Source organism: Centropristis striata, chromosome 5, assembly GCF_030273125.1.
Source record: "Centropristis striata isolate RG_2023a ecotype Rhode Island chromosome 5, C.striata_1.0, whole genome shotgun sequence".
Taxonomy (NCBI): Eukaryota; Metazoa; Chordata; class Actinopteri; order Perciformes; family Serranidae; genus Centropristis; species Centropristis striata.
Window position 1 is genome coordinate 11718233 of NC_081521.1, and position 12801 is coordinate 11731033.

At 37.6% G+C, this 12801-nt stretch overlaps 2 protein-coding genes across 2 annotated transcripts; one reads left to right on the top strand and one right to left on the bottom strand.

Moving 5' to 3' along the window:
* Nucleotides 1-31: 31 nt before the first annotated feature.
* On the bottom strand, nt 32-3991 carry rad51c (RAD51 paralog C). Its single transcript, XM_059332658.1, has 4 exons — nt 3753-3991; nt 1220-1469; nt 810-1026; nt 32-732 (listed from the first exon to the last, which is right to left on the bottom strand). The coding sequence occupies exons 1-4, from the start codon at nt 3868-3870 to the stop codon at nt 250-252; spliced, it is 1068 nt and encodes a 355-aa protein (XP_059188641.1). The 5' UTR covers nt 3871-3991; the 3' UTR covers nt 32-249.
* A 1410-nt stretch (nt 3992-5401) lies between these two features.
* On the top strand, nt 5402-9216 carry abt1 (activator of basal transcription 1). The gene is made up of 4 exons (XM_059332659.1): nt 5402-5783; nt 6338-6513; nt 8257-8442; nt 8745-9216. Exons 1-4 carry the CDS (start codon nt 5417-5419, stop codon nt 8919-8921), a joined length of 906 nt encoding a protein of 301 aa, XP_059188642.1. The 5' UTR covers nt 5402-5416; the 3' UTR covers nt 8922-9216.
* The last annotated feature ends 3585 nt before the right edge of the window (nt 9217-12801 follow it).

Consider the following 12801-nt stretch of genomic DNA (forward strand, 5'->3'; position numbering starts at 1 on the left):
TGAATAGCGTATAACAAAATCACAACAAACATTTTCATTAATACATTTTATTATAATATTTATTTTGTTAAACAACAAAAACATGAATAACAACAAAAACATTAATAACACCAAAAAATAAGTAAATAAGTACAAGAACAAAAATAAAAAACAATAAACAACATAACAACTGTCTGTGCTCTGAGTTGTTCATGTGGTCATCAGCTGAACTGTCATTTGTTCTCTGACCAATCAGTGGCTGCGGTCTCACTAGCTGTCAGCTGATTGGATGATTTCTGTCCGGGACCGTTTACTTGGCGGCTGCTCCGATTGTTCGACGTCTCTGAATCCGTCAGAGGTGATCTGGTATTGGACAGTGGCACCCATGTGATGTGGAGATTTAAAGATGTCCGCTAGCCGCCTTGACCCCGCCCAGTGTAGGAGGATCCTGATGGTGGGGGCGTGGCCCCAGCTCTCCCCAAGGGCGGGGACCAGCTGTGATTGGCCCGCCCGCACCCGGGTGGTCATCTGGTTCGTCATGACCACGGCGATGTTGTGAGCTGTTGCCATGGTGATGAGCTGCTGTGCGAGGCCGTTGAGGAGGCGTGTCCTCTGCGACAGGTCGCCAACATGCTGCCGGAACGGAAACGCCACACTGTCGATCACCAGGAGGCGGACCTTCGGGTGGTCAGACAGGAAGTCGGGCAGCAGGTGCAGCTCGGCCAGCAGCTCCACGTAGTCATGGCAACGCACCTGAGAGGCAGACAGACGACAAATCAGTGTAATAACATCACTGTGCAGCTGTTAACATGACAACCTGTCGCCATTACCAGGAACAAATTGGACAGGATGGTTTCCAAGGTGAAGGTCGCCATGGCGGCTTGCTGCTCATCATCCTCGACCAATAAGGAGCAGTGTTGCACAGCGGCGGTGGCAATGTCGACGACTCTCTGCAGCAGGAAGCTGCCCTCCGTGTCCACGTACACCACCTGACCACCGACGCCGCCGAAACATGTCGGCACCTGAACGTCCACCGCCACCTGCAGGCTGACACCATTATGATGTCATCAGTCTCCTCAGCGTGACATCACAGAGTACTATTTGAGTCTTTAGAGCGACACATTTGTTTTATAAACAGAATTATAAACGACTAAAAATCGAATAATAAACAAAAACAGAGAAGAGAGTAGAAGACATTTTGGTTTCTGTGTCTGTGTGTGTGTGTGTGTGCGTATCTGACCACAATTGTGTTTTTCCAACTCCTGGCGCTCCGCAGATTTCTGTGGTTTTGCCGATTGGCATTCCTCCTCCGAGCACGCCGTCCAGCTGAGAGGAGAAGGTGATGATGCTCCTGGTCTCCTCCTCCTTCTGCAGGAGCTCCAGAGCAGTCAGAGAGGCTCCTCCTCCTCCTGTTGCTTCATCACCTCCTCCTGTGTCTCTCCTCACAGCCTGCAGCACCTCCAGCGCCTCCTGCTGGGAGAGACCAGCCTCTGCAACACAAAACATCATTCATCCAATAATATATATATATATATATATATATATATATATATATATATATATATATATATACACACACACACACACACACACATCATATATTTCCACAGGTACAAGCCCCCCTTCAGCCAGTGAATATCTGTTGGGTGGACATGGAGGTGGTGCCAAGTTCTAAGTATCTAGGTGTATACCTGGATACTAAGTTGGACTGGTCCCTAATCACAGACGCTCTCTACAAAAAGGGGCAGAGCCGCCTCTTTTTCTTCTTGAAGCTCAGATCTCTGGACATGTGTAGTGCGATGCTGCAGATGTTTTATCAGTCTGTGGTGGTAGTGTGTTGTTTTATGCTGCAGTCTGCTGGGGAGGCAGCATCACACACAGAGATGATCAGACTGGTCTAAAGAGCTGGTTCTGTGGTTGGAGCCAGGTTGGACACACTGGAGGAGGTGGTGGAGATGACCTGTCAACATGTTCCAGGACATCCTGAAATACCAGATCATCTGCTACACAAAACCTTTATGGACCAAAACACAGCAGTGGACGGCTCCTCTCTCTCTGTTGCAGGACGGAGAGATTCAAAAGATCCTTCTCTCCTACAGCCAACAGGCTGTCTCATTCTAACAGAGATTCTACCAGTTTACTCAATTTCCCCTCTGGGATATTTGAATTGAAATATATATACATATATACATTTTTCAATTCAATGCTCCTCAGAATTATAATCCATGTTGCACAATGTGACAAATACAAGATTAACTAACAGTATACCTTTTTATAAGTACAATGGCTCCAACAACAGGAGCCTGTAAAAACCACATGGCCCTGGTCACACTGGTCACTACTCTCATGTTTGAAGTCTGCTGATGTTGTTCTGATACTTTTTATCTCCGAGTAGTGACAAAGTCATCTTGTAACATCCTGGTTGTCGTCTCTCCAAACACAGATGGTGCTTCAGTTCAGTTCATTCACTGCACTGCAGTATACATGTTCATATGTATGTATGTAAGTGTATATATAGAGTCTGTGTATAGTGTAAAGATACAGTCTAGTTTGGTTTAGTTTATGTCCACGTGTAGAATTTATCAAGTGATAAAATAAATGATTAATGGCATTAATGTTAATTTAAATTCACCTTTGTGTTTTTCTTAAATCACAGAGTGAATCTGAACGATATGACTCACAGCAATTGATAACCCGTCAGTTCTACACTGGTTATAAACCTCATGGTATTATTTTTTCATTTTATTTATCCTTTATTTATTTCCTCGAGGAATCATTGAGGGCAACCCCTCATTTGCAATGATGTCAAGAGTACAGAGAACACACAAAACAGTACAGACAAAACATGAAACAGTACAGACAAAACACATGCAGAAACATTAAAAACAGTTACAGTGAAAGGCAGAGTTATTATTATATTATCATAGTTTTGAACTGGCTCAGAGTTATAATTGTGTTGAGTTTGAGTGAATGTTGTAAGATGTTCCGGGTAGATGAAGCAGAAAAATTTAAATTGAAAGCGTGTTGGATAATTACTGTGTGACCAGTTTAATAAAGAGCTGAGGTATGGTGGCATGTCGCCTATCAAGACTTTATAAATGAAGAGGAACCAGTGCATGTCTCGTCTCACGGATAAAGGTGCCCATCCACCGCAATGATGGGTGGAGTAACTGTCACCAGTGATGAATCGGAGTGCCGAGTGATAAACAGAGTCCAGTGAGGTGAGAGTGGAGGCAGAGGCATGTCTATAGATAACATCAGCATAATCCAGAACCGATAAAAAGACAGCCTGAATGATCCGTTTCCTACAGAACAGGGGGAAGTTTGTTTTGTTTCTGTATAAGTATCCAATTTTTTGTTTTAATTTACTAGTAAGTATGTCAATATGAAATTTGAATGTGAGTTTTTGATCTAACCAGACGCCCAGATATTTGTATTGTGAAACCCTTTCAATGCTGTGACCTGTTAAAGTGGTGATATGTAGCCCATCTTCAGCAATATGTCTGGCTCTTGAGAATATCATGTATTTGGTTTTGTATGAATTGAGAACTAATTTTAGATTGAGGAGAGAATGTTGTAGTTTGTTGAAGGCTTGTTGGAGAGTTTCAATGGCTGAATGTGCAGTGTTAGCGGTGCAATACTAATAATAATAATCCTATTATTATGGACGTTTGGTTAGCAAAAGCAATGTTAGACTGCTGAGCTGCAGTGGCTCCAGGTGGTCGTTAACTGAGAGTGATTAGTCTGGAGGCTGGTGTTAGTTAGGTGGTTACCTTTGCTGAGCTGCAGCGGCTTCAGCTGCAGCAGGTCGGAGCTGAACTGGAAACCCGCGTTCACCAGTTTGACTTTCACGCTGGGACTCAGCGACAAACTGGACACAGGCCTCTGCATCTTCTTTAAGCTACCAGTAACTTACTTCTCTAAGTAAGTTAAAGTTGGATCCACTTCCAAACATCCCGGCATGACAGCTCTCCCAGCATGCCTTTCTCCTATACTTCCGGTTTGACTTTTCAACGTAAGAGCTGTTGTCAGGCGCTTTAAAATATAGACTGAAATTCTAAAGATTTTAAGTTGTTTTGGAGGGATGTACTATTTGGGCTCTTTGACTTTAACAAAAATAAAGACAAACTCAATGAAATATTTATTGTAAACCTCATCATACTGATGGCGAAATTTCATATTCATAAATGTAAATTTGCTCAAAGAAAACCATCTTTTGTTGCCTTTCACAATGAGCTCAGGCAGTACATCGCTTCTATTCAATTCTCCAGCAACCACGACAATTAAAACTGTTGATATTTGTGAACAATTAAATATACTACTGTAAGCTCTTCCCCCCGGCGTATATATACATATGAAATGCTTTTGCAATGAATTGTATGTTTCTTATGTTTGTGAAAAAAAGTTGTAAAAAATAATAATAAAATAAAAAATATAGACTGAAATTCATAACACTTTTAATTTTTCTGTTACCTTAAATAGTATATTTTCCATGAACGTGAAAAATACCCGCTACTAATTCACAAAACTTTGTCTTTATTTGGCTGTATAATTTAATATGTATTTAAATTAGAAACAGAAGATATAAATATCTCCTGTCGCAAATTATTATTTTGAAGGTAAAAACGGAAGTTTCGTCATCAAGAAGCGACAGCTGTTCCACACGTGAGAGCGACGGCAAGCTGAGTTACAGATTTTAAACTGAAGGTAAGAAAACATTATTTATATTTGATAATAATGATCAAACACAAAACAAATATCAAATATTTAAAGTTTTATCTGATGAACTGTAGTTTTCTGTCAAATAAATATAAGTGTTTCCGTTCGTTCTGTGTTTATTTACGTTTTACGTCTCGCTGCTGTGCGATAAATAACTTATAAAACTAATACCAGTAAATCAATCAATACGCATTGATCAGAAATAGATTATAATTCATTAAATTAATTTAATTTGAACAGCAGCTTATTCAGAATCACTTGGTTAAAGTACATGTACGAGTTTTTGTTGAGTATTTACTTCTACATTTATCTGATACTGTAGTTACTTTACACATTCAGGTTATTAAGACTAAATGTAATCAATTGTTTTATTACAGATTATATAAAGTCATTAAACTGATCAACATATTTGTGCTCAATATTTTAAAAACAATATCAGATATATTATTTATTATGATGACAATTATTATTATAATAAAACAATAATGTAACAATGTCTATTGTTATTATTATTTATATTGTTATAAAACAATAATAGAAATAATAGTCTGCCGAGGTATTCTTTAACTTTAAATACTTTAAGTTTATTTTTTATGCTTTTATGTGAATAAAGTTATCTAAAGTTTGATCTTTATTCTTTTCAGAGTCCTGAAACTTTTATCAGATGTTTATGTCTGTTGTCTCTGAAATAAAAATAAATGTTTTTCTGAACAGAGAGATGGAGAGGATGACTACAGAGAGAGAAGAAGAAGAAGAGAGGAATACTGAAGACAAAAAAGAAGAAGAGAGCGAAGAAGTACAAGAAGAAGAACAAGAAGAGGAGGAAGAAGAAGAAGAAGAAGAAGAAGAAGAGGAGGAGGAGGAGGGAGCTGCTGCTGCAGAGAGAGGAGGTGATGAAGAAAATGAAGTTCCAGCAGAGGAGAAGAAGGAAAAACACAGAGCTGCTGTGACTTCCTCTTCAAACAGGACATGTTTACCAGGGATCATCTACCTGGGTCACATTCCTCCGAGGCTCCGCCCCAAACACCTGAGGAACATGCTGTCAGCCTACGGAGAGATCGGACGCATCTTCCTGCAACCAGAAGGTACAAATACACACTCTGTGTACAAACACACTCTGTGTTAGGGCTGGGCGATATGGACCAAAAGTCATATCCTGATATATTTAGGCTGAATATCCATATAAGATTTATATCCCGATATTTTTATCGCAAAGTGAGAGCAAATGTTCAGTCAAAGTCAAATATGACATGTCACAAGTAGTTTTATTGAAACTGTTTATTTAAGTAAACATGAATACTGTGTAACAACAGGAGTACCTTTTTTTTAAAATCAAAGCTCCATAAAGTGTACATTTAAATTTAAAAAATATCTTCAAGAAAAATAGTCTATGAAATTAAATAGGCCAATCCTTTCCTGAAATAAATATATTTATTATTATTTATATATATATATATATATATATATGTAAAGAAAAAAATATATATAAAATTAATATATTGATATGTGTGATATGGTCTAATTCCATATCACATTTTTTTAAAAAGATATATCGCCCAGCCCTAGTGTGTGTACAGACACAAGTATATGTTCAAATATGCAGTCTGTGTAAACATACTGTGTGTGTGTGTGTCTTCAGGTGGACAGGTGAGACGTAAGAAGAAGAGGGCGGGGTCTCGGCGCTGTGACTTCACTGAGGGGTGGGTGGAGTTTAGAGATAAACAAGTGGCGAAGCGAGTGGCGCTGTCGCTCCACAACACGCCCATGGGAACCAGGAAACGCCAACGCTTCGCCTCGGACCTCTGGTCCATTAAGGTCAGTCCACCCGGCAACAGGTGACATCACACACACTATACATATAAAGAGGAGACAAAATGACATATGGAAGTAGCATCACCATTGGGTAGGCCTGTCACGATAATTACTATATCGACTTATCGTTCAATATATGAAAATGTACACAATAGTTTTTTTCTGGACAATATATTGTATATATTTATATACGTATAGGTGTTTGACAGGCAGTACCAATTGCCGAAAAAAAACTATATTTCCCAAGCAGCCATTCCAGCTGTTAATGTTATTTTGATAATAAAATAATATAATACATAATGATTATCTCATTGCAATTTTTTGTTAAAAGAGCCTGAAAGTCTATTTTATTTGTTTTGGTTATACATTATTTATTTATGTTTAATTCATCGAGGATATTTCAATATTTCTTTTCCCAATTCAATGTTTAAAATTCTCGAAATTTAAAAATTAATTGTTGTGGAAAAGGATGTACTTATTAAGGTCTAATATCGTTATGAAACAAACACAACATCGATACGATACTATTGTTTATCGTGATAATTTCTGGGAAAATGTATCGTCCTACAAAATGTGTTATGGTGACAAGCCTACTATTGACAATTAGGCTATATGATTTTTGCATTTGATTTTGGATCATTGCAGAAAATACGCTGTGTGTCAAACACAAGTTTTTGATGCTGACACATTTTGTTCAGCAGGATAATATTCACAAATGAACATCACTTTTATTAAGTTTGCAGCATTAATGCAGCTGATAAAAGTCAGATGATCTCCAACAAGCTAACCAGCATTTTTGACAAGTTAGCAAAACTGTAGCCTAATAAATTGTTCATTGATCTAATCTTTGAAGACCATGACTAGAGTAGAGATAGACCGATATATCGGCCGATATTTCGTAATTTACTTTTATCGGCATCAGCCAACCAGAAGGTGTCTGTCCTATCAACTAAAAGGGAAATCGTGCAGTGCCGGTAATATCGGGCCGATATTTGTGTTTTATAACTGTATTGGCATCGGCCGATATGTCTGTTTTGTTTGTTTTGTTAATAAATGTTTCTTTTTTTGTTTAAATTGAGACTTGTGTAGCATTTGTTATCAGTGTGAAATTTTTATCATGTAAATGGAGGGAGAAAAGGCAATATCGGCTTCAAGAATCGGCCCAAAAAAATCGGCAGCACATATCGGTTAAGACCGATAAATACAAAATAATCTGTATCGGCATCGGCATTAAAAAACCCATATCAGTCGACCACTAGACTAGAGGCAGTAGTGCGTATTTTATGACATACAAGAAAATGCAAACATCTCTACAGCTTGTGTTAACCACAGACTTTATTTCAGACATCTAACCACAGACCCATTCAAAGTTCCATGCCTGAGTTTGAGAGGATAGACTGCAGGGCGCTAACATGCTAACTTACTTTCTGGTTTAAGAACTTACTCCTATGGCGCCGTATACAACACTGATGCCAAGAAAGTTGGGATGCTGTGAAACATAAAGTTGATCAGATTAGGGCTGGGCAATATATCGATATAAAAAATATAAAATGTATATATAAAAGGATCACAGTGCGAAATTGAACTATATCGATATATGCGATATGGTCTAATTCCATATCCCATTTAAAAATATATCGATATATTTTTTATATCGCCCAGCCCTACTATCGACCTGTCTGTTTGCATCATCTAAACAGGTTCCCGTGGACTCACCTGTCTGTCTCTCTACCTGTCTGTCTGCAGTACCTGCATAGGTTCCAGTGGACTCACCTGAGCGAGCGTCTGGCCTACGAGCAGACGGTCCTGCAGCAGAGACTGAGGACTGAAGTGTCTCAGGCCAAGAGAGAGACGAACTTCTACCTGAACAACGTGGACAAGAGCGCTCACATGGACAAGCTGAGGAAGAAGAGACAGAGAGACGGACAACAGGTAAACTACCTGTCCTCGAAACACCTGTCTAGTGTTTGTCTAAAACTTTATTTTTTGTCTCGTGTTTGTCTAAAACTTTATTTGTCTCGTGTTTGTTTGAAACTTTATTTGTCTCGTGATTATCTAAAACTTTATTTGTCTCGTGTTTGTTTGAAACTTCATTTGTCTCGTGTCTGTTTGAAACTTTGTCTCGTGTCTGTTTGAAACTTTATTTGTCTCGTGTTTGTTTGAAACTTTATTTGTCTCGTGTCTGTTTGAAACTTTGTCTCGTGTTTGTATAAAACATTATTGCTTGTCCTCAGGTGGAGGAGAAGACGTGGGACTTCACGCAGCGTCGGACAGAGGACGAGATCCAGATGAAGAAGAAGAAGAGGAAAGACTCCGTTTCCCAGAAGCACCTGAACAAGGCCAGCCTCATCCAGCAGAAGAGCCAATCAAACGTCTCGCTGCTAGCCAAGATTTTCAAGCAATCAGAGTGACAGCAGAGAGACAGCTGATTGGCTGCTGGACAAGATTGTTTCCATGGATACTTAATGTAATGAACTGCTTGTGACCAGAAGGACCTTCACCGACCAATCACAGGCCAGTCTCAGCTTGGGGGCGGAGCCATCTAAATTCGGTAGCTGCCTTAACGAGCCTGTTAACTCTTCTGAGTCTGTTTTATTATAAACCACTGAGAAGTCTAACGGAGTGTGACATCATGATTTACCTGTACAGGTGTTTATCACACCTTTATGTATAAAATGTAAATAAATCTACATTGATGTGACAGAACTTCAGGTGTTTTTATCAGTTCATGTCATTCCAAGGATGCATGTGTGTGTCCTCCGTGCGCCTCAAGTACCCATAATGCCTTGCGCACACCGGTCTACCGGGATATTTAAAAATGGCGAGCGTAGAAACAGCGACGCCGGCGGCGCAATATGCATTTAAATTGTATTTTCAGTTTACACTAAATATTTGTTATCACATAACTTACAAAACTTGTGTTCAAAGTCAAGCAAAACATATGCACAAACAAATGCCAGAATATTAAGCTAAAAGATAATAAATATCTTGATACATTGCTGCTAAAGCTAAAGTTATTAATTGTTAATTCATATGCGTCAGATGATGTATTATGTGCAAAGTATACTTAGCTATGCCATTCAGAAAGTTCTACATTTGTTTATTGTGTTAACAGACCGACAGTCCGCTATTATCTGTTATTGTTATTTATAAATAACTGTTATTGTACTGTCCTGTAAAATCAAATTTTAAAAAAACACAAAACGTCTCCATGGTGAGTTATGCGTCGCTGCTTTTATGAAACTAAGTAGTGGACAAATTCAGCCAGGATCAGTGAAATATTCAGGTTTAATCCACTTTTTTTTTGCTAAATCGTGGAGATTCAACCTTAGAGCATCTTCTTCCATTTCCACTAATATGTGTCAGAGTGCTGATGCCAAAAACACATCATGTCTAAACTGATTTTGAAATTGCGGCGCTGAATTTAAGCAGGACGTCCAATTACACAATGACGCACAGCTGCACACTGAAGGCTGTTACATTAGTGCGTTATCACAGTGAAAGGAAGACCTGACTCTGAAGGAAGGATCTTTGACTTTGGGATACAGCCTCTGTCACTTCCATTTCTTTTTTTCTTTTCTTTTTTTAAACACACTTTATTGTTTTAAACACATAAACAATACAAAACACAGAAACAGAACCCCCCCACCCCCCACCCCATCCCATCAGACAGCACATGCTATGCAAAGTTAGTAAAAAAAAAAAAAAAAGGTGAAAATAATCAGAATGACAATAAGACAATAGACAATAATGACATAATGATTTATAAAAATAAATTAAAAAATATGTACTCATGAGTTCCAGTCAGAGAACCATCTGCCCATCAACAGCAGATTTTTCAGATCTGCAGGTGTATAACCTAGGAATAGTCCAAACTATGAAGAACAACTCGTCCTCTCCCTTTACAGCAGCTTGTAATCTTTCATGAGGATATCAAAGGTCTCCCTGTACCAAAGGGTTTCACTTCTGTTTCTGATGGGTTGATTTCCTCACTCACCTGTTCCAGCACCTGTGTTTAATGTGAAGAAGAAGAACCCTCTGGAGTCCACCAAAGCGTCAGAGCACGACTTCTTCACGACATCAAGACGTAAAAACGAAGCAGCATGGAGCTCTGCTGTCAGCTTCTCTCTAAAGTTCTGGCTTTTCTACAAGTTTCCATGTCCCATTTAGCGCATCAACTCTTTTTCAGCAAAAGTAAAAACCACCATGACCAAGTGTAACATGATTTTACTGTTTTTGCTGAGGTTTTTCAAAGTTTGCAGTGTGCATTCAGCATTTTAATGCAATATTTGCTGTTGAATGTATTTTGTGATTTTTGTGTATTTTTATGTATTTTTTGTAAAAAAAAAATAAATAAATAAATATTTTTTTATGTGTTTTTGTATTTTTTTTGTGGGGTTTTTGTGTTTTTTATTCATGTTTTTGTGTGGGGTTTATGTAGGATTTTTTTGTAAAATTTGTAAAAAAAAAAAAAAAAAAATTAAAATGTGATTTTTGTTTAAAAAATGTTTTTGGGTTTTTTTATGTGTGTTTTTGTGTGTTTGTTTTGTGTATGTTTTTTGTTTTTAAAAAATGTGTGTGTTTTTGTGTGTTGTTGTGTGTTCAAAATGTTGATCCAGTAAGTCAAAATGAAAAAAAATAATGATCAGGTCATAAAGGTGAGGTTATGCTGAAAAAAATGATACGAACATTGCATAGTAAACATTTTTTTATGTTATACAGCCAGAATGAAAAAGAGTAAAAAACCAACAAAATAGCTTCAGACTCCATAGAGTTAATAAAGACAGATATTGTTTTCTCTGACACAAACACACACACACACACACACACACACACACACACACACACACACTGGTTCTTAGCTGAAGTTTTTGCCACAGTGGAAACATGTTCATTGTGAGTGAATATTTACAGGCTGCTGTTCCCACGGCAACAGATGTTGTTCTGTACACACAAACATGTTGTGTGTGTGTGCGCGCGCGCGTGCTCGTGAGAGAGAGATAAGATCAAAGTAGATTTAAACATCAGGATGTAAACAGTGAACACCTGTGTGACGTCTGAACAGGTGAAGAGTCTGACCAGCAGAGGGCGCTGTTTGCTGAAAAAAAGTGACAGGGAGGACACACACACACACACACTCACACAGCCACAAGTCCACGTGCATGTTTTAATTACAGACAGACAGACAGGTACAGAGACAGACAGGTCTTCGGCAGCAGCAGGAGGTGAACCGGAGCCTCAAGTCGTCCGGATTCACCGGGACCAGCGGAGGTTTAACGGGTTCAGGACTGAGACCAGACCGGGACGGTTCCGCTCTAGTAAGTTCTGGTTTCAGAGCTGCGCTTTAAAATCAGTTGATGATGATCAAAGATCAATTTAATGGTGATTTAAAGTGACTTCATCGATTTTTTGTTAATTTTGTTAAATTATCTTTGTGTTTTAATCAGTTATTGCTTATTAGATGTCATTAAAACCTATGAGTTTTATATTCCAGGAGACATTTTTAATTATAAGCTTTTTACGTCAAATTTTTTTTAATCAATTGGTAAAATATTCAGCACATTAACCGATAATAAAAAAAGACCGTTTTGTATGTGATTTATTAAATCAGTCTGCATGTTTGTATCTGTGTGTATCTCATATGTATTTTTATTAATTATTTTTATTCTCTGTTAACTCTAACAGCTTCTAAAGCATATTTAAATAATCACGATCGCCAATCACGTGTTTTATTGTAATAAACAAGATCATTCTTTTAATAAAACATTTAAAATTAGTAACATAATTTCTTTGAGAAAACATAGAAATTAAACATTTTTATAATGTTCTCTAATAAATGCTTCATCTTCGTCACCACTACCTGAAAAAAAGTGTTTTCAGAACAAGTAAACAAATTCGTAATTATTTATTCTCTTTCTTTCAAAATTATTTTTATTGGATTTTCCTTGGATGCATAATTATATCAGCTATCAGAGCAACCATAATTTTATCCAATACATCCATAGATTCGGCAAGTACAAAATAAACATAAACACCAAAATGATATAGTCAAAATATGCAAAAACAAAGCAAATAGAAAATAAACAAATAAATGAAGATAACCATATATGAGAAAATAAAAACAAATCATTGGAATAATTAATTATTTATTCTCAGTAATCAGTCTGCTCTTTCATCATTTAATAATAATAATAATAAAAAACAAATAATTTTTGCTAAATTTTTTTGAACCAAAAACATACATTGAAAAACTAGGTTTCCCATCATTCTAAATCCTGTTAAGCTTCAATA

Coding starts and splice junctions, on each gene's coding strand:
- rad51c (XM_059332658.1), bottom strand. CDS start 3,870: ATGCAGAGGCCTGTGTCCAGTTTGTCGCTGAGTCCCAGCGTGAAAGTC. Junction 1,027..1,219: donor GTTGGAAAAACACAATTGTG/GTCAGATACGCA, acceptor TAATGGTGTCAG/CCTGCAGGTGGCGGTGGACG. Junction 733..809: donor TCCTGTCCAATTTGTTCCTG/GTAATGGCGACA, acceptor TCTGCCTCTCAG/GTGCGTTGCCATGACTACGT.
- abt1 (XM_059332659.1), top strand. CDS start 5,417: ATGGAGAGGATGACTACAGAGAGAGAAGAAGAAGAAGAGAGGAATACT. Junction 6,514..8,256: donor CGGACCTCTGGTCCATTAAG/GTCAGTCCACCC, acceptor GTCTGTCTGCAG/TACCTGCATAGGTTCCAGTG. Junction 8,443..8,744: donor GACAGAGAGACGGACAACAG/GTAAACTACCTG, acceptor GCTTGTCCTCAG/GTGGAGGAGAAGACGTGGGA.